The sequence below is a fragment of the Elgaria multicarinata genome, chromosome 4 (assembly GCF_023053635.1).
Source record: "Elgaria multicarinata webbii isolate HBS135686 ecotype San Diego chromosome 4, rElgMul1.1.pri, whole genome shotgun sequence".
Lineage (NCBI taxonomy): Eukaryota > Metazoa > Chordata > Lepidosauria > Squamata > Anguidae > Elgaria > Elgaria multicarinata.
The window spans coordinates 10,792,514-10,820,172 of record NC_086174.1 but is presented as its reverse complement, the minus strand read 5'-3'; the positions used below and the strand labels follow the sequence as shown (position 1 = coordinate 10,820,172).

The 27,659-nt window shown below is 44.5% G+C and overlaps 1 protein-coding gene across 2 annotated transcripts in view; it reads right to left on the bottom strand.

Annotated features, from left to right (window-relative positions):
* BCL11A (BCL11 transcription factor A) overlaps nucleotides 1–20,506 on the bottom strand; it is a 190,294-nt gene extending 169,788 nt beyond the window's left edge. For both annotated transcript variants that reach the window (XM_063123791.1, XM_063123790.1), the window contains exons 1-2: nucleotides 19,941–20,506; nucleotides 12,592–12,921 (exon numbers count right to left, since the gene is read on the bottom strand). In XM_063123791.1, coding sequence (XP_062979861.1) covers nucleotides 12,592–12,921; nucleotides 19,941–19,995 — 385 coding nt within the window. In that variant the 5' untranslated portion in view covers nucleotides 19,996–20,506. The remainder of the gene's footprint in view (nucleotides 1–12,591; nucleotides 12,922–19,940) is intronic.
* Nucleotides 20,507–27,659: the final 7,153 nt, after the last annotated feature.

The window sequence follows — 27,659 nt, the reverse complement described above, 5'->3', positions numbered from 1 at the left end:
TCCTTTCGCAAAGTTTGTCCCCAAGTACATGGGTTTATATTTCCGTACATACACATGTAGTCTCTCCCTCCCCCAGCCCCCAATATGCACGACCCACCCAGTAGGCTTCACAAGTGGCCAAGAGGCAAATATTCCCCAAACACTCCTACACTCACTTAAAATGCATAGATATGTAGAATTAAAATGCTGTACACATAGGTAATCCACATTTTGCATGCATAAAATCTGAATAGCGCAAACCTTATGCAAACAAGGTGAACTTGCATATATGTGTTAATTTTGCCATCACAAGGAACTATAACGGGAGCTAAGACATAAACATTGGAAATTCTCTTCAAACTCCCCACCCAGAGCTTCTGGGACTTCACCAAGAATTTCCCCCTTCTTCATATCCTTAAGAGCTAGAAACTTGCTTTTTTCTGGTTGTTGTTTCTTTTAGAATGTGGAACTGTGTGTCCAACACCAACCTTCATGTTCGCTTAGGATTGCATAATACACATAACTCTGATTACAGTAGCTATTCCAGTGTGTTCAATCTGTAAGTACAGTGTAATTCATCTGTAATGAGAGATTCCATGGTCTTGTGAAACACCCAGTGTTTCAGGCTCCCACCTGAAACACCTAAACACACAGCTGACTTAGCAAACATGGATTGAGTTATCCACAGACTGCTCTATAAAGTTCAGGCATGCTATCGGTACTCATCAGAACACAACCTTGTGGGAAAAGAGGATAATGGGAGTCTTTTGGTTTTGGTTTTTTAAGAATCAACAAAGAAAACAACGAAGGGAAACTAAAGTTAGCTGAACTAATGCTCCCTGATATTATTTACGCAAAATATTCCAAATCTACAGTAGCATAACTAAACAGAAAAAAATAACAACTTGACAGGCACTTTATACACAATGCAGCTTCAGATTTTCTAGGCAATAAACAAAACCGTCTGTAATACTCTACAAACCATCTTCATTCACAACGTGTTGTTTTTTTAGATGTACTCCTGAAATTTTTGGAGTGTCCACCTAAAAACCTAATTACCAGCCTGATGAACAAGTATTAGAAAATACGTTTATATACAGATACACTCATCAGAGAAATAAGACTGGCAAGTCACCTGTCAGTTGAGGATGTATATGGTAGGAGACCTGGGTTAATTCCTGTGTACTGTGTGAAATGTAATGTAATCTCTGGGTTTCCTCATCCAAACATGTGGCCAACTCCTATAAACAACTCCTATAAACAAAACACTTCTTCAAATAGAAATGTTGCTGAAAAGAGGCACTAAAGAATAAACCTTATGCTATATATTCCTTTTTTTAATGCCAGATTCTTTTTTCACCCTGATCTGCTTTAGAGAGAGTAACACTGCTTATAACTAAATGAGGTTTGAATGTGAATTTTGTCCAAGGGTCTCCTTATATTCTAAGTGACAAACGCATGCATATTTCACATACACTGTCTGAAATTATCATGTCACCGTGGTTCTTGTTTTTTGTCTGAAAGATACACACAGAGAATTTGGTTTCTTGGTATCTCACAGAGCTGAAATACTTTCTTTCTGTTTAACAACCTGAAAGGGAAGCCTCCACAAAAGAATCATTTCCTTCCTCTTCATTTTGATCAAAAATGTTTTGTTTATCCCTTGGCATTTTACTCCAGTCCTTACCCCCCCAACATGTGTGCGCGCACGCACACACACACGCACACACACACACACACACCTTCTCCTCCTCCAACTTCCCTGCTGAGCCCCCATAAATCAATCTTTTTATTGTCTAAGCAAGTCCAGCCACACAAGGCCTGGCATTTATTAAATTATTTTCCATCTTGCAATATGTTCCTGCTCATTCCTTCTATTCAGTCAACTATATAGATAGATAGATAGATATATATATATATATATATTAAATATAGCATCCAGGTCTGTTTAACTTCTTGGGGTGTACCTCAATTAAATGCCACACGCATGCAAGAAGAAAGAATGAACGAACAAATGAATGAATGAAAGAAAAGAGGCAAAACGGTATTCCTAATCCCCTATTCTAAATGACCTGGCAAACGGGAGACAAGAAATTGGTTTAATTCGATGGTCTCTGGCCCATGTGAAAGCTGCCTTGGAAGACTCGTGCCCAGTGAGAAGGAATCTCTCCTGCCTGCTCTTGCTTTTCTTCTTTAGGGACAGTGCGGAAATTTGTGTTTCAAGTAACTGTCCATTTTTACATCAATCATCTGGAACAGGGGGAAACAGAAAAACTCACATAAACACTCCCACAAAAGATGAGCCTGCTGGACCTATGGAACTTTCTCCGAAACCACCACTTGACAAAGGGAATGTGGAGAAACACACATGCACCAAATTATGCCATGCGCCCACTTCTCCTGTCCCCCAACATGCGCGGTATCGGAACCACATCCCATCATATTTGTATCCTCCCCTGGAATACGCAAGGATGAAGGACAGTGTTTTGTTTTGTTTCTTTAAAAAAAAAGTTTTAATAACTAAATTATAATAAAATCAAAAAACGTTGGGATCGCCTAAAAACACCGCGCTCCGTCTCCTTGCTCATTGTAAGTACATTTCACATCCAGCAGGCCTCTGGGTTTAATTAAGCTTTCCAAAGTCTTCTGACAACAGTCCAGCAACAGAAAGAAAGGCGCTTCTGTAGTTCAATCATGCAATCGTGATGGTTCTATTTACAATTATTCTTGGAAAGAGTTGCTCTGACATTGTGCTTTGACCACACACACAAAAAAGCCCGCCTGGCAGTTCGCAACCTTTCCTGTATCTTATTTACAAATACAGCTCACATGGTAGACGCAATCCCCTGTGCGGGGATCCTTCCCAAATATTCCAGCTTTACTCATCCTGTGATTTCCTCTGCCCTCCTGAATTAAGCAGGATCGGTTAAGATTTGGAATCCTTAGGACTGCATCTCACTTGCCCATTCAAACTGCAACTTTTAAATTCTAAAATCTAGAATGTTCAATCCCACACAGTTGCAATAATTTATTTATTTTTAAAAAAACACTCTACGATTTGCACACCACAAAATTAAAATGGCTTGTTCTGCACCTAGTCCATTTAAATGAGATAAGCAGGCAAAACAAAAAACCCAAAAATTCTTTCATTGTGCAAGGCTCACTCACACTGGGTTAATTTCCCAACAGATTACGACATAGAAAGGGTATGACTGGATCTGTATGGAGAACTAGGCTACAAAAATACATATATAGCCTGATTTAAAGGGTCTCCCTCTGTTCAACAGCTTAGACAAAACATACGTGTATTCAAAAATGCATGGGTGTGAATGAACACACACACACATATACACACACACGTAATATCAGTTGCAATGCAAAGAGGTACAATTGGTGCGCAGCAGAATTTAGGATCGGTTTCTACCACCACTTTATGCCATACAAAATTATATAATGCACAGACTATTAAAATATAATAGAGGTGGATTATTTAGCTACGTATCTGCTTTCTCGCCCATGTATCTTACTATGTATCTACCTGCCTGCCTCACCTCTATTGGGGTCTGCATCAGCCTAATGAAGAAGCAAGGAGCGACACTGCAAGTTACAGTATCAATTTTCAGTACTAAGTGGATTATCCCATTTTTCAGGGTACCAAAAGCCAAAATTGCTTGCCACGCCTCACCTTCCACATCATCAAACTATTGGTATGTGGTGGTCATTGGCTGTGAAACACGGATTAAAAAGATGTCTTACAGGACAAACGAACACATGCACTTATTAATTTTCAGTTAGATTTTTTTTGTCACTGCAACAAACCAACATCACCTAAAAACTCAGCGTCGCTCAAGAGCCTGTGGACAACTCCATCCACAGACGCAGTTGTTAATGAACACATACATTCAGGGAGGGAGGGAGAAGAAGAATTTATGTTTGTGCAACGTGGGCTGTCGAAAAAATCACATCAACGACTTTTCTAGCTTTCCACGATCTATTCTGAGACGAGAGAGAGAGAGAGAGAGAAAGAGAGAGAGAGACCAACGAAAGAGTTAAAAGATGCATCATCTCACTGTTCATCTGGGTGACTCAGTAGCTTGTTTCTTCTATTTCAAAGCAGTGAACCCTAAGCGTTATTTATCCTAGGAAGATCGCCTTTTATTGTAACACACAAGCTTACTGACTAGAAAATGGCTCAATGAGTATCCATATTTAATATGAAACGGGACGATAAACGCCTTACTGCAGAATTCTTAACTGGACACATCCTTACGTTGTTAAAGAGGACTAGTGAAAAAGCCCATCATACGACAGGTGTATTTATTTTGTTAGGACCTCTTTGAATGCAGTATTTTTGGTATACACTTTTCTAAGATTTTGAACCAACTTCACTTGTTCTTTCCCATCAATAATTTTTAACTTTATGTCCTCAAACCGTCGGACTCTAGACATTGCCACAACGTTAAAGTAAAAGCCTTGCTAACATTTTTACAACTGGTGAGGAGGTTAGCCATCTATCAAATTTACCCTCATGAGACAAATTACTTACTGAGAGTGGGTTTTGGCCCGTCTGCTAGGCCGGAAGGTCCTGGCAGTTATTTTTCTGGAACTTCCCTAGAAGGCCGCAGTTCTGAGAAACGTCCCTAGAGGGTGCCAAAGGGCAAAAACTATAACTGGCTTGGAGGAGCAGTCTGGTGAGTAGGTTAGTGGGTTTTGACCCCCCTGCTAGGCCGGAAGCTCCTGGGAGTTATCTTTCTTCGGAATGTGGAACTTCCCTAGAAGGCCGCAGTTCCGAGAAATGTTGCTAGATGGCGGCAGAGGGCAAAAACTATTTCTCGGAACTTGGAACTTCCATAGAAGGCCACAGTTCCAAGGAACGTCCCTAGATGGCGCCAGAAGGCAAAAACTGTAACTGGCTTGGAGGAGCAGTCTGGTGAGTAGGTTAGTGGGTTTTGACCCCCCTGCTAGGCCGGAAGCTCCTGGGAGTTATCTTTCTTCAGAATGTGGAACTTCCCTAGAAGGCCGCAGTTCCGAGAAACGTTGCTAGATGGCGGCAGAGGGCAAAAACTATTTCTCGGAACTTGGAACCTCCATAGAAGGCCGCAGTTCCAAGGAACGTCCCTAGATGGCGCCAGAAGGCAAAAACTGTAACTGGCTTGGAGGAGCAGTCTGGACTTTTATATATTTAGATTCCTCCTGAGGGTCACAGCCAACTATTTTTTTCCCCATGATGGCAAAGCAGGCTCTTGCAAAGACAGCAGGCCTGAAAGATAGAATACATAGCCACTTTTCTCAAGCACCCCAATAATCCCCCCCCAAAACGTTCCCATCCTTCACTTAGGCTCTGAGATGGAATGTAAATGGTACTCAGAATTCCAAAAGTCGGAACGACAAGGAATCAACCATCACCACTCCAGTATTCTGAAACGTTAGCTCAACGGTGAGACAAAATTTGTCTCGGATTCATTTAAAACCACCGGGGAGGAACAAAATCAGATTTTGAAAAATGAAAAGGAACCTGTACATTCTCAGGGCAGCTCCTCCACTCAACACACACACCCTTGATCTCACCTAGGTTAAATAATCCATCCTTCCCCAACCTGGGGCCCTCACTAGGAATGATGGGAGTTTCAGTCCATCACACCTGGAGGCACCAGGTTGGGACAAGCTGACATAATCTATTCAGGAAGGGCCGTAACTCAGTGTCAGAACACCTGCTTTGCATGCAGAAGGCCTCCGATTCAATCCCCAACATCTCCAAGTAGGGAGAAAATTCCTGCCAGAAGACCTGCTGCCTGTCAGTGTCTGCAACAATGGGCTAGATTGATCTACGGTCTGAGTATAAGGCAGTTCCCATGTTTAACTGGAGTGCGGAGGGGGCCTTGAATTCTTTGGGTACCTTCTGTTTCTCATGAACTGTCAAAGAAACTATGAAATATAGTAAACCCTATACTTAAACCATGAGTATATGTCACAGAAAAATATTACAATACAGAATGTTCTGCACGTGTGTTCTCATCACATAACCAGAGGTCTTGTGGATGCATTCAAACGTAAGAAGAGCCCCACTGGGGCAAACCAAAGGCCATTCTGCCCAAGCATCCTGCTTCCCATGTTGGGTAACCAGATGCCTCCAAGAAGGAAAAACATAAAACCAACAGCCGGTGCTGTCCAACAACCAGTGTTCAGTAGTCATTGATAGACTTATCTTCCATGAATCTGTCTAATCCCCTTTGAAAGCCATCTAAGCTAGAAGCCATCACTACATCTTGTGCCAGTGAAGTCCATAAATTCATTACACCTTGTATGAAGAACTTTCTTTTGTCTGCTTTAAATCTACCGCCAATAAATTTTGTTGGATAAACCGGGGTTTTCTGGTCCACTTTCTCCATGCCCTGCATCACTGCATAAATCTCCATCATGTCCCGCCTCCCATGATTTTTTCTCAACCAAAAATGCAAACCACCCCATTCATTTTAACAGGGGGAGTAGATGAAATGAATGCACAGATCAACTGTTCCTGTTAAGTCAACAAGGAGGGCACAGCAAGCGGAGCAGAGCGTCCGTGGCTCTCACCCCCAGCACAGAATGCTTGCTCGGGGCAATGGTTTACAAACCAAACCACAAAAGCATCCATAAAAAGTCAGTGTGGCTGTTGGCTGGATGTTAGATGAGTTTAGGAGACCTCTATTTCAAGCCAGCCAGAGCCAAAGACCAATGGGATGCTGTGGGTGAGATGCTAACCCAGTCTTCCATCTGCAAAATGATTATTCTAACTACTTGCATCACCAAGATTATCCAGGGACACTGGTTGACAGCCAACCCATGGAGGCTAGTGACTCTGATGTCAGTGGGGCGGTGAATCCCTCTAGGTTTCAGTCAGAACTAATCAGAACTCTAAAGAACTATCCAAGATGCACCTGAAACCCAGAGGAGATTCACTGCCCCACTGATATCAGCGCCACCAGCCTCCACTGCATCTAACATCACGCAAGCGGACATTCATTTGTGCAGTGGGTCTTCCCCTCCCTGTCCTGCCCGCTGCACGCCCAATTTTGGGGACTGGGACATAAGGACCTATTCCACTTATAATACCCATTCCAAAATAAGCCAAGGTATGAGTCATTGCATTTGCTCATGCCTTTCTCGTTCCCCAGCTGACTCATTGCCAAATTTTAAGACTGTAAGCTCCTCAAGACAGAGAACTGTCCTTTTTCACTGGTGGTCCAAAATAAATAATAGTAAATAGTAAATAAAAAGAAAGATTGGGTTCATTAATTCTTTTAATTAGTCACTTCACTGGTCAATTGAATTTAAATACATTCCTGTTTTGCCAAAACCTCTACAGAAGTCGCTTTCTTGAGAGGGGGGGGGACATGTTAGAAATCTTGCACTCTGATAAACACTCCACGATAGAAGGAAAAGCCTTTTAACTTTGCTTTCCCCCTCCCTCATTCCTGCTTACAGTAACAAACCGGAAGCAGATCAACTTCAAAAACAAAGAGGTGTGCCAATTAAAGTGCTCCCCACCTCCTGATAGGCCAGTTAAAATTTAGTTGATTCGCCTTGCAATTAATTCTGAATGACAACAGCCATTAACCATCACACTGTACTCTCTCTAATCTGGTTTGGGCGGTCTCTCACCAATGGCCAGCACCATGCAGGCTTCCAGAAACCACTTACCCGGATGTCAAACCGTGTTTTAAATGCCCTCACTGTCTGTGCCCTCCTATTTATTTGTCTGCGGAGACAATGTACCATTCTGCCCATCTTTTCCCATAGCTGCATCTACCAACGAGTAACTACCCTCCGACTGGCAGGACTGGAAGCAAGGGACAATGCATGAGACATTGGTGAAAAGATTGATTTTACCCCCATAGTTTCAGTGCACACTGGTTGGAGTCAGGGATTAAGGAATGGCAGTTATTCCGAATTAGCCAGTGAGAGGTACGGTCTTGTTTTCCCAGCTCTGGCTTTCAACCAAACCTCAGTCGCTTGCATACTGTGCTTATCCTGAGATATTAGAATTTAACTCTGTAAGCCCTTTGCAAAAGAATGAGAGAAGATGGCCAAAATCACCTTACAACCGTATCTTCAGAGCTTTGACTACCTGAAAGCACTACATCAATACTATTATGAGTACTACAGTGACCCTAAGTCTTAAGCCCAGTTGAGCGAATGCTGTACTTCAGACCAGGGAAACCTGAACTCATATCCCTTCTCAGCTCTGAGCTCACTTTGTGCACTCCTCTGCCCTTTCCCATTTCCCAAAATGGGGCCTAAAATCGCCAATCGCCAGCATCTGTGACGACAGATAAAAAGAGCGAAGAGCACGCTGGTTTTGCTAAAAGCGATACGCCAGCAACTGACAATGAAATCACAGCACGCCAGCCTTAGGCAGGATGATAATCCTGCATGCTTTACACCTGTGAGCAACTTACTCAACGGCCTACTCGCCTCAGCAACGCAAACAGGCTCCAGAGTTTGGCAAGACGGCAACCAATACATGGAACAAAAGGTGAATCTCCTCTCTTGCAGTTCTGTTACAGCTTGGACCAAATGACCTACCTAGGTGTCCCTAGCTACGGAGAAGGCCTCTGCTGGGATCCACCCCCCTCCGCCTTCTTAATACTTGCTTGACAGATGCTGTGTTCTGTCTTTTAAACAGAGCCGTCCAATAAGTAAATACTGCATTACATCACAGAAGGGCTCCTCCATATTAGGTGATTTAGCATGCCTGCAGTACACAGAGGAAGAGCAAATCCATCCGGAACGCTCGGGCCTCACTAATATACCTCGTTCCCGTTCAGACGTAACTGTCAGTGCCATGCATTACACGGCAGCAGCTGAACCTACATGCTAGAGAGAAGATCAACACGGTGCCGTTTTGCTTCGCACACACCCACACCCACACGCACACACACAAATTGCCTGGCCCATCTGCATCCCCGCCGTTTATTCATAAAAAGTACTACACTTATTTATCTGAGTGGTCGAGAGGCTCAAGCGAAGCCTGAGATAATCAGAAATTTGGATAAATGGGAGTGTTGCTTATGTAAAGGAACTCTGACAGGAGGTTACACAGGGGGCATTCGGCAAATACATAAAATATCCAGTTTGGAACACAGATAAATATTGCTCAAGTTCAGAGAAGAAAAGCTGAGCTGTAGTCTTCACATATAAACATATAAAGCCAAGTTTATGGAACTTGCAATCAGAAATTTAGTGAAGGGTGGAAGCCATGCTTTTTATGTCAGGCTACACAAAGGCATAGATGGAATTAAAATAGTTAAAAGTTGCTGATAACTTAAGCGAGGGAGGAACTGAGGGGTAACCTTTTCCTAGGCTATCTAATTTTTAAAATGGTGGATGGGAGGTTTCAAGTTACACAGAACTCTTCATCTGACACATATTCAAAGTAAAATATCTACGGAATTCCCTGCCTCTGGAGGTCAGGCAGGTGCCAACCTTGTACTCCTTTCGGCACCTCCTGAAAACATCTTTATTCCAGGAAGCCTTTCCTTAATATGCAGCCTTGAATCTCTGTATTTGCTTCTTTTAAAATTGGTTTTAACTGTTTTATTCTGTTTTTATTTTCATTTTATCTTGTACACCACTCTGAAATTTTTCAATGGAGAGCGGTATATAAATATTCTAAATAAATAATAATAATAATAATAATAATAATAAATAATAAAATATCTAATGCAGAGCTGATAATTTTCCTGAATCCGAATGCATATACACCACACACACACACACACACGTTTTATTACCTACACCTGAAGAAGAATCTTGAGTAACCTGAAAGTTTGAGCCTGGTTGGTAGAAAGGTATTTCTTTCCTTGTCCTGCCTCTTTCTTTGTTCAGAAGAGCCAATTACACGACTGATACATAAGCAGCCATGAAAGTTCTATGAAAGCATACGACAAAGACAGAAAATAATGTAGATGGCGACATAGCCACATGTATTTGCTAGCCATTTACATGCCGAAGAATTCGTCCGAATTTTTAAAAATTCCAGTGATTTGAAAAATTAAAATTTTGTCTTTGGGGAATGTTCCGACCATCCCAGTCATTTTTAGGGTTTGTTTCATTTATGTCCTAATTCTAAATTTTCACCAACGAAAACTACATACGGCATCACACCTGTGTTCACGCGCACAACACACAGGCAAACCCTACTCCACCGAAGATAACAATTCACCCGACAAAATCTACATACGTAAATAATGCCTGGATTTCAGAGTCAACTGCCCCAAAACCCGAGCTATACATTTCAAAATACAACGTTTCAGAAACTCAGCAAGCTTTGCAGTCGGATTTGATTCTTCACTTTTGTTCTGGCACAACTAGAGCTGACACATATATGCAAAGTTGATTTTAATTACTGCATTTTGGGCCGGGGGGGTGGGGGTGGGGTACAGAGAAAGCGTCTCTCGGTTCCAGCCACAGACCACCAATTCTTCTGCATACCCACAGACGTTAATAGGGCTATATGAATGTAAGCGGCCTGTGAATTGCATCCTTATTTGGGTTTGGTATGTATATATGCGTATGTCTATGTATTGGGATTGGGGGGTAGGAGGCAGGGAATACATGTGACTTACACACAGCTCTTCTCTTAATACCACAACATCCCTGAGGCTATTAAAACAATAATGCAAGTGATACTTTATGCTAACTGTTTTGGCCTTCCCTTCTGCTTATCAGATCTATGTCAATTTTGGTGCTGCGTATTTTTAAAGCAGTATTGAAGGCCAAAATAAAGCAGGCTTGTTTGCCATCTGGATACTAACAACAAACACAGTCCTTATTAGCCTTGCGGAATTAACGGACCTCTCTTGCGTTTGTATTAACTTCAAACGTCTTTTTGCTTCGATTTTTTTTTAAAATGCACATGCACACACAGAGCTGACGGAAGCATCTCTCCAACCTGTGTGTGTGTGTGTGTATGTGTGTTCATTATTAACAACGGGGAGTGGCCTCTGTTACTTCCCATTTTTACTTTATTTTTCCTTAATTACGCGCTGAGTTTTTTTGTGCCGCTGCCCGAAAATCCAATCCTCCCTGGACATTTGTATGGGTGACATGTGGCGGGGTAAAGCCGCAGAAGAAAATCAAGATACATCTGTCAAAACCACATCAGAGACAAGAGACAGCGCGGGGGGGGGGACATTTATCATTTGGCTGAGGAGGTAAGATTGCAGAGAATAGCCTCCTCCCCTGTCAAACCAACCTTTTGAAATTTCCAAGATGCCCTTAAACTTTTCGAATAAGCAAGCTTTTCGCCTCCGAAACTGCCCTCTTGATTCTGGCCTGGGCGGTGGAAATGGCATCTTAAAGTCAAGGTCAGCCGTGTCACTTCGCCAAGGGGCTGCCTTTAATTACAACCCACGCAGTGACAGCCAGTATGGATCGGAGGCTGGGGGATGTTAACCCTTCCTCCTCTACCCCCACCCTGAGCTTGCAAGAAATTATAATTAAAAAAAGGAAAACATTTTTTTAAAAGGCTGCACAGCCGGCTCCAGTGGGCATGGGCACAGCAGCTATGGGAGCAAAATATATATATATATATGTGTTGGAGCTGACATGTTGCATTTCAGGGTGCCCTATAACGAACTGCGTGCATAGATCACTGTGAACAGGCTGAGATTTTAGCTGTCTAAATACTCGGTGGAAAGGGGGAGGATTCCCCCGTGGTGGGCTTCATCTCTGCTTTGACAAGCTGGCACTAACGAAGTCCAGGCTTGGAAAAGGGCTCCAACCAGAAAGCTAGTGAAGCTTATTCTCTTATGAGCTTAAAAGTTCTATGGGGGGGTTGCATTTCTGGATACGGGTGGGGAGGAGCAAGGGAGCCTTATGGACCTCTGGATCCAAGGATGAAGCCAGAAACAAGAGATCCGCTTCACACTTTACACGGCCCACTTTACACTTTGCGAAGGAGTCGCGTTTTGCACTGCCACATTGGTGTTGCACCTGTGTTTCACGCCATAAACACTTAAAGTGCCAATGGATACACGGATGCGTCCCTAAACACACCAAGGACATGCATCGAGGAGGAGGAGCCAATCAGACCGCCCCCGCCCGCCTCCAGCACATGCTCACTGCACAGATAGGGATATACAACTTCCTGTAACGTTTGCCATGAGGAAGGCAAACACAACACCAGTGTAGCCATCTTAAAAAACGATCACAAAGTGTGAAGCGGAGCCACAGTTTGACATACTATAAATATGAAGTGGGGGGCATATGTGAGAATAGAGATACAAGATTGGGGCGGGGGGAGACCAACTATTACCCCTTTGGGTGACCACACGTAGGCCAACTAGAGTCAAAAGGAAAAGGTGTGGAACGCAAACGCCGTGAAAAGAGAGCAGCCGGAAAGTGGTGCGACACAAGTCTCGTGATTCTACAGATAGCCAGAAGGAAATTGTACGTGCCTGTGCATACTTCATATAAACAGAAACGGTTCCTATTTAACTCGTGAAGTGGCAGAACACGATTTCGGAAAACAGGCCTGCTACGAAACGGCGGACTTCCAACGGGCCACCCTTGAATGTGCCAATACGTCCTTTCTCCTCTTCCCCCCCCCCCCCCATCACTTCGATTTACCTGCTATATGTTCCTGTTTAGGGCAAATTCCTCTAGATGACGTTGACAAACAATCATCATCCTCGGGCGTGACCTGGATGCCAACCTCCACAGGATTGGATGCTTTTCGCAGCTCGCTCGGCGAGGGTGAAGGGGGCTTATCCACCCCCTTCTCTAGGCAAAGAGTGCCGTTGCATTGCTTCCGTTTGTGCTCAATAAAAATAACGATGTCCCCCAGAGGGAAGTTCATCTGACACTGGCCACAGGTGAGGAGGTCGTGGTCCCCTTCTGGAGCTCCCAACGTACCATGATCCGGTTCGTCATCCGTAAGAATGGCTTCAATAGGTTCGGCTGCAATTGGGGGAACAAAGAGGAACACCCGTCAGGCATCTGAGAATCGGAAGAAATAGGAGCAGGAGCTGGCTTGCCCTACCCTCACGCAGAGTGGGCCCAACTTTCAAAAATTCGGGAATACTGGAGTTTTGCAAGCTGACCTCAAGCATGGTACTGGGGGAAATAAACTGTAGAATCCAACCACTGCATTCTACAGAGGCACTCCATTAATAGCGGCAAGGCCCTTCTAAATATAAAAAGAGGGGGCATCAAACGTATCCCCAGTTTAAAGATCTCTCATGCTTATATTATTAATTTTTTTTTTAAAGACAAACAAGATTAAGCCAACGCAATCCTGACCACAAGACGGCAAGAGAGCTTCCCCTTTATAGCATGTTGTCATTCAACAGGAAAACGAATTTATCAGCTCTGCCGAACGGTGCTACATCTAAAGGGAAAGCAGCTATCACACGAATAACTGAGAAGATGGGCACTTCAGAGTCTTTTTCTCTCTGGCTCTTTCTCTCTCTCTCTCTCTCTCCTTTCTTGGAGGGCAAAGACAAATCTGCTTTCCTTTCAAATTCACAATGAACGAAATAAAAAGCAGGGGAGGATTATATTGTTATTAAGCGATTCAAAAGGAGGCTAAAATAGCTGTCAGTTGGTATTCCCCTGGACATGGAGGGGTGTTGGTGGTAGATGTTATTTTCTTCATGCCAGCATCATATGTTTCGAAGGGATGTGTTGCTTTAAGGTGGAGGTATGCCTAAATATGTGTGTTCACATGCATACGAAGACATAAGCAGGGATAATCACAAAATTATGAAAAAGGCAGCTGGCTGTGCCTACCTGTCCGTTGGCACATAGCACCTAAACAGCCGTGCAGCTTATAAGGAGGCATGTTACTGTGTTCTGTGTCAGATGCATGCAGGCATTCACAGAATTTCCAACAACAATTATTTCCAATAATTCAATCAATCAGCACATTCTATTGTTTTTATTGTTTTTAAATAACACCCCTGATTCTCAATAACGTCACCTAGAAAATGAATGTCTCTCCAATTTATTGGTAATTGCTAATTACAATTTGGGGGAAATAAGCTACTTCTGGAAATATATATTTTTTTAAAAAAATAAGCCAGTAAGTCTAAAGTGGGGTGGTGTTCCCCTCACCACGCTTCCGAAAAGCAATGTCCCAGTCATTTAAAACATATTAGCACTGGTGGACTTCATAAGGTTAAAGCCAGTACAAAGACAGCTGAATTCTAGCTTTCATAACCAGAGTGATAAGTCTTTTCTTTAGATTTGAAGTACCTTTCCTAATGTTGTCAGAAGTGATTAATTTCCTGAACAAGCTCCAGAAAACTCCATTAAGAACCTGTTTCTACATACACTATGGCCAGTAGATAGTTTAACAAGGCAGATCCTTAAGAGTAAGACTCCCTCTTTCTTTCTCACTTTTTGTTACTTTCTGTTGAATTATCTTGGCAAAAGGAGCCATGTAGCATTCATGATTCTAGCCTTTCAGAGTTAAGAGAGAAGCAAGAAGGAAAATCCAGCCTGGGGTGTATTTCCCTATAGCTACCATCCAATACTTACGACAAATGAACGTGGAATAGCATTCCTACAAAATGTCCAACCCTGCCAGTTAAGGAAACTGTGGCAGGACGCAACACCTCAACAGTTAATCACTCTGACCTTCTTTAAGCATGCGGCCAATTTCACGTTTAATGAACTTAAAGCCACAGAGAATCAAAAAATAGATTTTAATTTGACTGCACCATATCGGAACAGGTTTTGATAACGTGCACACACACGAAATACACTATACTCAGGTTAAAATTATTTCAGTCCCCTCTATGCAGGATATTTGGGAGTGGGGTGAGAATCTAGAGTAATTCCCTAGCGCACATACTATTTTAAGAGGTCTGCAGCTTTTGCATTTTGACTCCAAATAGAACCCCACAATACATTCAATAATTCTATGCATTCAATAATTTCTTGCCTCTAAGATTACTCCTTAATTTGAGGTTAGGTCAATTATAAAATATGGAGATTATATTCTTATATTGAAATGTCTTCAGCACATGGGGGTTTCTATTTTGACCAAAGATAACATAATGACAGTAACATGTATATTTAGAAGTCCAAAAGAGGGAGAGGAAGAGAGAGATTGAGAATAGGGGTGTTTCTACAACATTTTTTTTTCCTGGGAGGGAAGGGTGAATGAATATATGTTGCACTTTGAAAAAGTGTCAATCAACTCAGGGACAGGTTGACCCACCAGGATTTCCATGCAAACTTTGGAGCGCAATCCAAGCTGCAAAATGTCAAAACAATTGAATATTTCTCAGAAACAAGAACTTCTGCCTAGCAGTTAGTCAAAGTGCAATTTTTTTTAGGCCCAATGTGTTTGTGAAATCAGTAATATGATTTAAAAGGCAAATCAGAGCCTTTTTCCAGGCAGTTAAAAGTCAAGCTAAACAATAGATACCCAAGAAAGAGGGGGGAAGCGAAAGACAGAGAAACATTTGAGAGAGGGAGGGAGAGATTCCTTGTAAAGTCCTGTGAAACCAGGTTGGATTCTCATCAGAAACCAGCAAATCAAGTGGCAATTCAAAAGCGTTGTTGATTACACCTCTGCATTTCAGCCAATTAATTTTATAGGAGGCAAAGTTCTTGAAAATAACAAGATATTCAAATGTACAGATATAAAACCCATACCCTCCACATTTTTCGGTGCTCTTAACGTAAATGATTGCTAATTAAGAAGAATGATAGGGCAGCGTATGAATGAGGATTGGCAGTCTAAGCTCGTTAAAAAGCATTTGGTTTCTTAAAGTACAGAATGCAGAGGGGGGGAAAATTTTGCAGTTATTTGCAACGAGATGCACAATGCAAAGATCAAATTCATGCATTATTTTTATTATTGTTGTTATCATTATTATGGCTGCTTATTTGCATGTTATATTTTGTTTTTAATTGATTGGCCACCACTGCAAATATACTGTGTGCATTTAATCTTTTTGCTCAAATCAATAGATCCCTAAGAAAACGAGGTATATATAGCTGCTCTTTATAAGGTCAACCTAGAAGGGAGGTGATTTGGAGGCGGGAGTTTTAAATTCAAAAACAAAGCCTGGTATTGCCATAGGTTTTCACATTTTCCCAAAAAGTGGGATGAAGAAAGAAAGAGCAGAGGAAAGAGAAAGAAAAGCAGGAGGGGGCACTTTCCAGATTAGCAAATGTATCTTTCATTTTTGAAACATGGATTTGCAAGAAAACAAGCATTCAAGCCTCAGCTCCGATGGAGGTCAGCTAAATACATCTCTCCTGCCCCCAAAACGGAACATCATCATCATTATTATCAAAAAGAGATTCTTCAGCAACCCAGTTTTCAAGTTTGCCTCCTAAGATTAGTTTAACGTAAGAAACAAATGAAAGCTTAAGTTGACGAGGGAAGACGATGGATTCAGAAACGCACAGGGAGAAAATGAAAAGAGGATGTGTTATGTTTAGATGAATGGAGGTCTGAAAAAGCATAAGGAGGGGTGAAAGCAAAGTGTTGGGAAGGGGAATCTCTTCTGCAAACACGTGCAAACCCAAGTCATGGCATTTCCTTGCCTTTTGAGCTGAGGGCCAGTCCTTGGTTTTGGGATCTACTTAAAAAAACAAACCCCTATTTATTTTCAAAAGCCAGGATCGGCTTTCAAATGGGGCAAGGAAAAGGGGGATGTTGTGGCAAAGGCAGGTAGCAATAACAGATTCCCCACCATCCCAAACAAAAGCTTTGCAAGTCAACCAAAACAACAACAGAAAAGTCCTTTTTCCTTGGTTGGCAACCTATAAAGTGCCTGTGCGAGAAGGATTCCTAATATATATTTCAGTGAATATTTGGGGAGCGGTTTCCTATCTCATCCTGCTTGTTTTGATTTGATTTGCACTAAAGTGTTCTATATTTACAACTTTCTTTGAGAATGCGCAAAATCAAGTGCCAAGTTGCTAGTCTGGTTTGATCAACAGAGAATTGTTCCCAAAAGGGGGGGGTATTGCTAGGTAGAAGCGGAGGGGAATCACAACAAGAGAAAAAGCTTTAAAGGAGATCTTCTATAAAGGGAGAAAAAAATCTTCTTAAAGGTGTGATATTTTAGTCCTTTCCCAGTATCAATGCAAAATTTTAAAAAAAAATTAGAACAAAGGTGGAGGGGTTGAATTATTAGGTGGGGGAGGAAGAGAAGGAGAAAAGAAATCTCCACACATATCCACCCCTGCCCCTCCTTGCTTTGCCAAAGGAAAAATGTATAAAATTAAAAGATGCCAGCAAAACGGATCAGGTTCAAGTTCCTTAGGCTTTCTTGATCTCACCCTGCCTCCTAGTGGCTAAAAGTAGCATTTTTAAAAAATTAAAAAAAAAAAGGCAAGGAAAGAATTGTTTTAACCCAACTCTCACACAAATCATATACACACACACACCTCTTTCCCCTCTCTGTGCCCCAAGGTTCAGAGTTGGGAGTGGGAGTCAGGGAAAAATAAAACGGGTATGGCAACTGTACTGATCCCCCCCTAATACCCTTAAAAGAAAACCCTACACACATCTGTGTGTTTTTAATTTTATTTTACTAGCCAGATCTCCAGGAATTTGGGGTGGGTGGCTGGGAGATCAGAGGGCTTAAGGCTGGGGCGGAGATGCAAATCTTAAGTCCACCCTTTCGAAAACAGGGACTTTTTGCTTCGCCTTCCGGCCCCTACCTCCAAGACGGCATGTTTCAGATAAGAGTCAAATTTGGTTATCAGTTTGGCCGAAGGAAAAGGGAGGGCGAAAGAATCTCGCAACGTGTCTGGGAGGCGATAGCAACGCGTCCCAAAGTGTGACAGTTATGTTGCAACACACAACATACCGTTTTGCATTTCCAAAAGAGAGAGAGAGAGAGAGAGAGAGAGAGAGAGCAGCAGGAAAGGGAAGAAAGAGAGATAATGTACGGAGTAGCTGTTTTAAAAAGACAACTTTAACCCATACAATTGGAGAGGGGGGGGTGCTTTTATTAGTGGGTGGTTTCCATTAAACGTGAATGTTGCAACAACAGCAGCACAAAAACCGACATTAGCTTGCATTGCAATGTAGGCAGCGGTGGACGGGGCGGGGGAGAAATTGCAATGCAAACTTTTGCCAAAACTAGGGAAGCTTTTATGTTGCAAATTTTTAAAAAGAAAAAAGACGGGGGAAGGGTCACTAAAAAGCCGAAAGGAACGCGCGTGTGTGTGTGTGTGGTTATGTGCGCGTCTGTTTTGCAAACACAAATTGTACGTTTCATCTTTTCCTCCGTCTCTTTCTCTTTCTCTCTCTCTCTTTCTCTCTCCCCCCCCCCACACACACTCGCCCGCCTTCCACCAACCATCTCCACCCCAGACCTTCCCTTTTGTGTTTGCAAGCAAGCGCGGCTCGGGCTTTTGTGCACGGCTCGGCTGGGGAGGAAGACAGAGGAAACCGACCCATTGCAATAAAAATAAAAATAAAAAAGAGGGAGGGGAATCCTCCTCTTTAACTTGCTAAGATTGTTAATCGTTATTGCAAAGGGGGAGGAATAATCATTTCTTCGTCGCGATCGGAGACCACAGAAGCGGATCTAGGCTGCTTTTTTCAAAAAACAAAACAAAAAACACCATCTCTCTTAAGGCTGCTGCACGCGTTGTGTCGGTACAGACGCTGCCTGCATTTCTCTCCCCCCCCCCTTTGCAACCGCGTTTGTTCTCCTCGCCTGTTTTGCTGGCAGCGACTCCGCAGCACACGCGGCGCTTGTAAACAGTCAGACACGAGATTTTTCCCAATCAAAATCCACTTCCACTTTTTTTCTTTTTTCTTTTTTGAAAATCTTCCAAAAAATAGTACGAGGGATAGGAGGGGAATTCTTCGCACACGCGCGCGCGCGCGCACACACACACAACACAAAACACGCTCCGATTTCTCTCTCTCTCTCTCTCTCTCTCTCTCTCTCCTTTTTAGCTCTGTGCATGCAAACCCAAGTTTCTGCAAAGCAGGAGTTTGGGGGCTGAGAGGGGAGGGGGGGATAAAATACGGCTGGAAAGAGCAGGCGATTGAGTGGGGACGTGGAAAAGAGAGGGGGGGAGCTAATCGTGGCGGTGCAAGCGGAGAAAAGCAGCCGATCCCCGGCCAAAAAACAGACACTACGTCTGCCCCCTTCCTTGCCCTTTCGCTGTGCCGAGTTGGGGGGGGGGGAGAGACAGAAAGGACCGGGACACGCAGAGAAGGGTGGGGGAAGGCGATCTCCCACCACCGCCACCCCCAAGATCTCTCCAGTGGAGACAAAAGAAAGGGTCCCCTTTTTGCACCTTTTACTGTCTACAAATCAAGCGCGCGGGGGGGGGGGCGGTAATAAGGAGGTAGCAGAGCCGGGTGGTGTTTTTTTTCCTAAGGGGGGGTGTCTCTATAAGACAAGGCGCTCCTAATCGGGATCTCTCTATCCGTGTGAAAATAAGAGAATCTACTCCGATTCGAACACACACAGAGACACATTTCTTTCGCACTTTTTATCCTCCAAGCCGTTCGATTTCGGTCTCCTCGAAAAAATGTCTTTGCCTGCTTTCTTAAGTTGCAATTCATTTGTAAGCTGCAGACGCGCGCAACACACACACACACACACACACACACACACACATGCTTCTCTCTTCCGGCAAATATATCTATAGCAGAGAGAGAGAGAAAATAAATGGAACTTTAAGGGAAAGAAAGCGCGAGTGCCGAAGGAGAGAATGGTCTTATTTGAAAAGTAATCTAGGTGCTAGCGATGCAAAAAGCGAGGATGAGTTTTAAGGTGAGCTGCTTTTTTTTTTGTGCTCTGTGCTCCTTCCAAAACTTATATATATATAAATCGTGCATGCATGCACAAAATGACTCAGGTTGAAATTTGAAAAAGGACCCCCCAAAAAACCACTGAATTAATTAGTGTATTATTATTATTTTGCAAAAAGGAGGAGGGGGTTAAAGGTAGAAGGCAGGGAGGCGAGGTGCTTTTACTTACGTGAAAATTCCCGTTTGCTTAAGTGCTGGGGTTTCCCTTGCTTGCGGCGAGACATCGTGGTGGCGGTTGCTCGGGCGGGCGCGCACGGAGCTCTCTCGCTCGGATCACATCGGGAACCGCCGGGTGAGCGAGGAAGGAGACTCCAGAGAAAATATCTTCATCAATGTCTTTTGACATCCAAAATAAATTAGAAATAATACAAAGATGGCGCGGGGAAGATGAATTGTGGGAAAGCAGTCATGGCTTTTCTTTTGCTTTTGCTTCTTTTCTTTTTTTCTTTTCTTTTTTTTTTCCTTTCTGTGCAAGAGAGGGAGAGAGAGAGAGAGAAAAGAGGAGAGAGAGAAAGGAGAGAGAGAGACAGAAAGAGAGAGAGAGAGAGAGAGAGAGAGATGAAAAAAAATGGCAAAAGCCCCCCTGAGCTGCAAGTTCAAGTGCGGACGTGACGTCCCTGCGAACTTGAACGTCAAGCGACTGGATGGACACAGACATACAAAACAGGGGCAGGTCTAAGCTGGAGGAAGGGGGAGGAGGGAAGCCGTGCACCACGCCAATGGACAGTCACCGGGGGCTGGACATCATGGAGCTCCAGCGCGAGGCGGGGAGAGCCCGTCGCAGGGCAAGCCAATGGCCAGTGATGGGGGGAGGGAGAGGGAGAGGGGGTTACCCTCCGAGGCATCAGGCACACGCTGCCGCCGCCGCCGCCGCCGCCGCTCCGGAGGGAGGGTTGGTAGAAGGCGCGGGGCGGAGGGAGGCACACAGGAGAGGCGTGCGTAAAGGCGCGCAACAGCCCAGGAGCGAGCGAGCGAGTGACCGAAGGAAAGAGGGAAGAAAAGACCGGGCACTTGGCGGAGCGAGGGGATGGGGGGGGGGAGCGAAAGGCAGGGGCTGGGCAGGCTTTGAAATAAAAATCAGGGAAGGGAATTAATAAATAGTTTTTTTAGAAAAAGATCAAGAAAGAGGGAAAAGCGAGTTTGGGGCGGAATGGAAGAGAGGAAGGGAGAGACGGCGAGGAAGAGGGGGGAAGAAATCTAGGACAAAAGTCAGACGCCGCTACGAGCTGATCTTTCTTCGGAGTGAGTTGCTCGCAATTTATTGCACGAATAATAATAATGATGATGATGATGATGTGGTGGCCGTCGAGTAAGGTGCGTGCATCAAGATCACGCCCATGGATGGATGGGATCGCAGGGAACCCGGGGTTCGTCTCTTGTCCAGTTGTTCTGTGGCCGAGCAGATGTCCCCGGGGAGCTCTGGAGGTAATAGACGGGGCCATTTGGATGCGCGGGTGTTCCCGCATCCAGCAGGCAGGTACAGTGCCTTTAATCGTGGAAGCTCCACTTTGCTTGCCACGACTCATATCCATGGGTAGAGGTACTTTATGTGAATTTCTCTCTCTCTCTCTCTCTTTTTAAGAAAACGAAACCTACGCAACTGGCCATCGCCACGTGTTTTGCTAATGAATTAATGCGGAATAAACAATCTATTCTACCCGACCAGCGCTGGGTTCGAACCCTCAGCCCACAATATACCGGCACATTCCTTAAAACGTACATTGGGGAAGGGAGAAATGTGTTTAAGGAGGATGCGATCCTATGCACACCTACTCGGGAGTAAGCCCTACGGAACTCAGTGTGATTTCTGAGTAAATTAGAGCCTGCTGTAAGGAGATCTGTGCTACGAATTCATAGCGATAGCGCTGAAAAGAGGCTCCAGAACTTTACGCATTTTCGTGAGAGAAAGCCCCAGGGAACACAGTCGGACTTGCTCCCGAGGAGACATGCATAAGATCAGGCTGCGAAGATCACTCTTTCAACCTCCTTGATTTCTTGGTCCTTCTATCTCAATTTTTCTACCCCATGCAACAGGCCAGTCGCAGCAACATGGGGTGGAGAGAAATTAAGATTTTATTGGGTAGTCCCTTAAAGCAAACATTAAGTCCTTACATCATTTATAATAAGGACAATATCAGAAAAGTTAGTGCAGAGTAGCAGTTGACCTGTTGCAGCCTTAAAACAGCTTTGCTTTGGGGGGGGATCCAATAGGAATACTCTGGAGTAAGTGGGTTGCAGATCTTTATATTAGGGCACCGTAAAGAGAGAAGCAACACTCCCTACCATTCCACCCCCCCATCCCTGACAATGCACTGTACAAAATATATAAGGAAGAGAAAATGTTTTTAAGTTAAAAAGAGAGAGGGAGAGGGAGAAGCAGGATATTGGGGTGTGTATTTATTTATTTATTTAAAGGTAGAATGTCCTCCAAAGAGGAGGAGAAGGAAGTTTGTGGTTCTCCACCTACAATACACTGACGGGGGAACACGGAATAAGAGAAGAAAAGGGTGCAACATTTTGAAAGGTAAGAGACACAATAGATGAAATAGACAAGGGGGGAGTGAAATTGACAATAGAGGAGAGGAAACGTTACTCTTCCTCCATTCAAGTGTTCAAAACAGAACAGGGAAAAGGGAAAGGCGTATGGCTGAAGGAGAGCAGCTTCCGCCGCCCCCACCCCCAAAAAAACAACCCCTCCATTTAAAGGGGGCAAGGAAGTAGTGGGGGAGAATGAGCCTCACAAGTAATGAAAGGGAGGAAGTTTATAGAAACATCTACCAAGTTTTCCTTCATGACAAGTATAGCAAAGAAAGGAATGTAAGGAGGTTATTGCGGGGGGGGGGGGGGAGAGAGAAAAGCGAAATCATGACAAGTAGACTTTGGGAGCGGATGCGGGCAAATAATATTTTCATGTATTGTTTCAGATTGGAACACCGGGCAACTTTCTTACTGAAGACGGAAAGGAGGCATCCAATCAGGCATGGGATGTGGGGGATGAAAAAGGACATGGCAGCTTTATGCCTTCCATGTGCCCTACCCCTCCAAAAAATGCATAGAAGCTGCCAAGCTAAGGATGGATCCTGAAGAAGGAAGAGAAGCAAGGGAGATGGGATTTAAGAGCAGCATGAGGAGGAGGAGGAGGAGAAGGAGAAGGAGAAGAAGAAGAAGAAGAAGAAGAAGAAGAAGAAGAAGAGTGTGTCATTGAACAGGGGACACCACCTACCACCATGTACCGGCATTAAGACATGTTCATTCTAGGCACATTCATGTGGGAAAGCTTTCCATTGCAGATACTCATCCTTAGGGTTGCAAATTTGTGGCCATTTAGGTGCCTGCCAGGTATACACACAGCCCAATCCTATGTAGGCCTACTCAGAGTAAGACTCATGTAGTACAATAGGGGTTTCTCCTAAGTAAATGTCAATAGGATAGCAGTGACAAACACACACACACACACACACATTAAGGCAGCACTAACTTTATTAACACACAGTCACACCAGTGCTCTGTCTTACATGTTGCGCTGCCACCACACAAACTGTCTCACAAGCCACCACAAAAGCGAACACTCTCTGCCACACAAATACAATGAATACAAGCTCAGCCTATCCCATGTGTGCACGTTCACACAAGCTCTCTGCCATAGGCAGCTCACTGACACACTTGTGAAGCTGAAATACCACGCCCACCAGAGTGACCAGGCACCGCTTTGCACGCCAGCAGAAACTTTTAGGCTGCAAAAACCTACCTGCGCTTACTGGGGGCTGATGAAGCGCTATTGCTGTGTAAAGTAAGGGCTAATTAACATGCACTCAGAAACACACAGCCTTATTTCTCTTGCACACTTGGATTGCCTCTTCTTTCCCACACATGCTAATGCCTATTGATTTCAGTTGAACATAACTTCCGAGTAATTGAGTTGGGATCAAAGTGTAATTCTTGCTCTCACAACTCACAAACACGTTTACATTGTTCACCAACAACAACACACACACACACACCTCATTTGCAAAATCTGTTACATTCCTTCCTTCTTTCTCTCTCACACGGGCACAAACTGACCTTCTCCTAAACAAATTTGCTGCGCGCGCGCGCGCACACACACACACACACCCTCTTTCTCTCACCCCTCCACGCGCACACCCCTCCCCGAATCCCGGATCCGATCTTGTTAAGAAGAAGAAGAGACCCGGAGAAATAGTTCTGCTCCTAAGGCAAGAGAACGCTCTCAAAGAAAACCCAGGAAAGAAGGCGAGATTTTGCCAAGGAATCGATGGATCCCGGGAAAAGGAGCCGCTTGCGGGGAATGTAAGCAGCAGGTTTATCACACGAAATTGTCAATAATGGTGTCGGTTTGGGGTGGGGTGGTTGAAAGGAGGGGGGCTGGAACCAGGACCCCCCCCTCCCCTCCGCTTCCTTCTGCAATATCGTGAATAAACTTCTAGGGAATTCAGAAGAGAGATGGAGCTGAGGGTTGTATGTATACGTTGCTTGTGCTTGACAGAGAGAGATTTTATTATTATGACAGATCAATTCCATACATATTTATTCTGAAAGATGCCCCGCTGTGTGTCCCGTGGGCTCACTCCCAGGCGAATGTGCACAGGATCGCAACCTTAGACAGTCCTACTCTGCATCCTGTACTTAGAAGCAAGTCCCATTGAGTTAAATGGACCTTGCGTACAGAGTAAATATGCATTTGGAGGTTACAGCGCAAGGATGCAATTCCACGCCCGGTGACTTGTGAGTAAAAGTCCCATTGGACTTTCATTCCAGACTAAAAAGCAAAGCCACGCATACGGTCCAGGTTTAGTGCCAGGCGGCCTCCCTGGGAAGAAATCCACCCCCCCCCCCATTTTTTAAATGAGAGGGGCGTTCTTTGAGGAAACAGGGCTGGCGGGTCCCGCTGCATCCCCAGAGCCAGATTAAAATCAGACGAGCGCCGATTTGCTGGCGAGAAGGAAACACACCAGACCCTGGTCAGTTTCAATCGCCGCCGTTCTCTGCCGCGCGGCTTCTCTTCTTTGAGTCCAGCGGTACAGCAAGGGCTCCCCCTAGAATCGGCTTGCTGGATTCTCTCCACGCTTGAGCGTGGAGGGAGGGGGAGAGAGAGAAAGGGGGGTTGGTTCCCTAGGTCCCCTTCGCCCCACAGCTCTTCCTGATCCCAGAAAGGCTCCTCCAGAAGCCAAACGGCACCAGAGGGGTGCATAGCAAAGAGGCGTCCAACAGCATCGCCAGAGGGGGGCTTCCCCCCTTTCCCACCCCCTAAAGCCTTCCCCCATCTCTTCCTACCCACCGGTTTACGCTTCTCAGCCCAGAGCTGGTGAAAAATGACATCGGCTTGGATTTACCTTAATGACTCTGTGCGTGCGTGCGTGCGTGTGTGTGTGGATGGATAAATTGATAGATGGATGGATGGATAGATAGATAAGATGACAGGAAGAAAGGAAAGATGCTGCAAAGCACAATAACAGAGGCAGCGATAAGGCAGAAGGATTCTGGAAAAGATGTAAGGGAACATTAGCGAGAGAAACAAAAGTGATAGGGGTGGATCCAGGTAGAACATATCGTCAGAAGGGAGGGAGGGATCCTTGGTAAAACAGGCAGAAAGGATGCGGGAGAGGCAGGAAAGGATATAAATATGACAGAATAGAGAAAAGTGGGAGATGGGCGACGGAGCTTGTCACAGATGCTGGAAAAATCTTAAATGAAGACCGTGCTGCGGAGCGAAGTCCGTGGGATTTCTTTCCGAATAGAACAGTCCCTTCTTAATCGCGTTTGACTGGGAAGGACCTTGATTGCGCAGGGGCGACTTTCTTCTAAGAAAAGTCTGCTTTAGGGTGGCGCGTTGGCCACTCCTGTATCCCAAGACACCATGCCCACTTGGGAAGGAAGTCCGGGTGAAAGAGAGGGTGGACTCAGGATGAAGCGTGTTTAGGATGGCAAACCGAGAAAGAGAGAGAAACTATGGACAAAGTCGTCCAGAGGCAGTAGCAAAGTGCTTTTTGCTCTCAGTCTGAAGTTTAAAAATACATACTAAAAATGTCTTCCCCAACCTGGCGTGCCTCAGATATGTTGGACTACAACCAGGCTGGGGATTATGGGCGTTGTAGCCCAACATATCTGGAGGGCGCCAGGTTGGGGAAGGATGAACAAAATAATAAACAAATGCATACTTATATTATGTGTGTCAATGGGCATTTGTGTATCTCTTCCCCACCCACTTTCCAGGACTCTTGTAATCCACAAGAATTAGCCAGCCAGCTACTTAGAAAAGAGATTTACAAATCCGGGACTATGAACGTTTACTCGGAAGTAAACCCCACTAAGTTCAGGAGAGGCTTGCTCTCGGGCAAGGCGAGAGAGAAGCTGTCTCCAAACCCAGCTGGGAGAGTATGTCATATCTCCCCACCCCGTGTAAAGCAGAGCCAAGAATAATACTCTCTCTCTCTCTCTCTCTCTCTCTCTCTCTCTCTCTCTCTCTCTCTCTCTCTCTCTCTCTCTCTCTCTCCTGATAGAAAACATTGTAGGATTTGAAAGACACATTCATACATACACACCCATTCACACTCATGTCAACTCTGAATCCTCGGCACCAGCCTAGCAAGCTTAATGCTTCATTCAGACGTACAGGTCAGCACAAGTAACTTTTCATATATATCCGTTTCCTTTTTCTGTACTTCGTCTTGCTTTTTTTTTTTTTTTTTGGCTTTGTTGTTTGCGTGCGTGTGTGTGCGTGTGTGTGTGTGTGTGTGTGTGTGTGTGTGTGTGTGTGTGTGTTAAATCCAAGAATAAATAAATGCTGCCTAAAACCAAGCCATTCATCTTACTTTCCTGGGGATTTTTTCTATTGTTGTGGGAGGAAAGGGGAAGAATTCAAACGAAGGATGATTTGGCAAGCAAAAGATTCTTGGTTAGCAGTTATGATTGTTTTGGGGGGCGGACAAAATTAAAGAGAACGTTTGCGGGGGATCTCAGCCCCGACTCGGGATGCGTGATCGCCACACCTGCTGATCTACAAAAGGGATCGTCTGAATTTGGGAGCGGCTACGAAGGACCGAGGTATAAGTTTCTCATTTTGGGGCAGGAATGATCCCCAGAGAGGTCTATGTAGGCAAAGCCTGTGGAGACGATCGTGCAAGCGCAGGGGAAGTTCTTGGTCAATTACACAAAAGAGTTCTCCACCTAACAACCCCCTTTACAACCAGAAGGGCAGATCTATAGGCAGAACTGTGAGTATTCAAAACACAAAATTGCGTGCATGGATGAGTCCACAATACAGAGGATTTGTACATGTACGCTTGCTTAGGACTAAATTCCTCTGAACCCATTGGGCGTTGCTTCGGATTAAATGTACTTCCGAGTAAACGTACACAGGACCAGGCTGCAAGCTGGTTAACAGCAGTTATGTGTACGTGTGCTGCAGGCGAAGAGCCGCTTTGCATTGCTATACAATGCCTACATAAACAGGCGTCTTTCTATATGTGAGGGTAGGTGGGGGAGTGTGCAGATTCAAAATATATATTAGAGTATTCCGCAGAAGGGGACTTCCAGATAAAGGGGTGAATAAGTAGGGGGCCTTTTCCGATTTGAGGGTGGGGAGAATATATCTGGAACTACATGCGGTTGGATCCAGACAGTGGAGGCTGGTGGCTCCGATTTCGGTGGGGCTGTGAATCCATTCTGGGTTTCATTCCGGACCAGCCGAAAGGAACTATCCAAGTTGCTGGGCAGGTTTTGGGTATAGGGATTGACTTCTTTTGGTTGGGGGTGGGAGATACAGAGAAATAGTGATCAGACGCAAGGACAGACTCTCCATACGTTTCTTTCATTTCTCTACTAAATGCAGTAGAGGCTGGTGCCTCTGATTTCGGTGGGGCTGTGAATC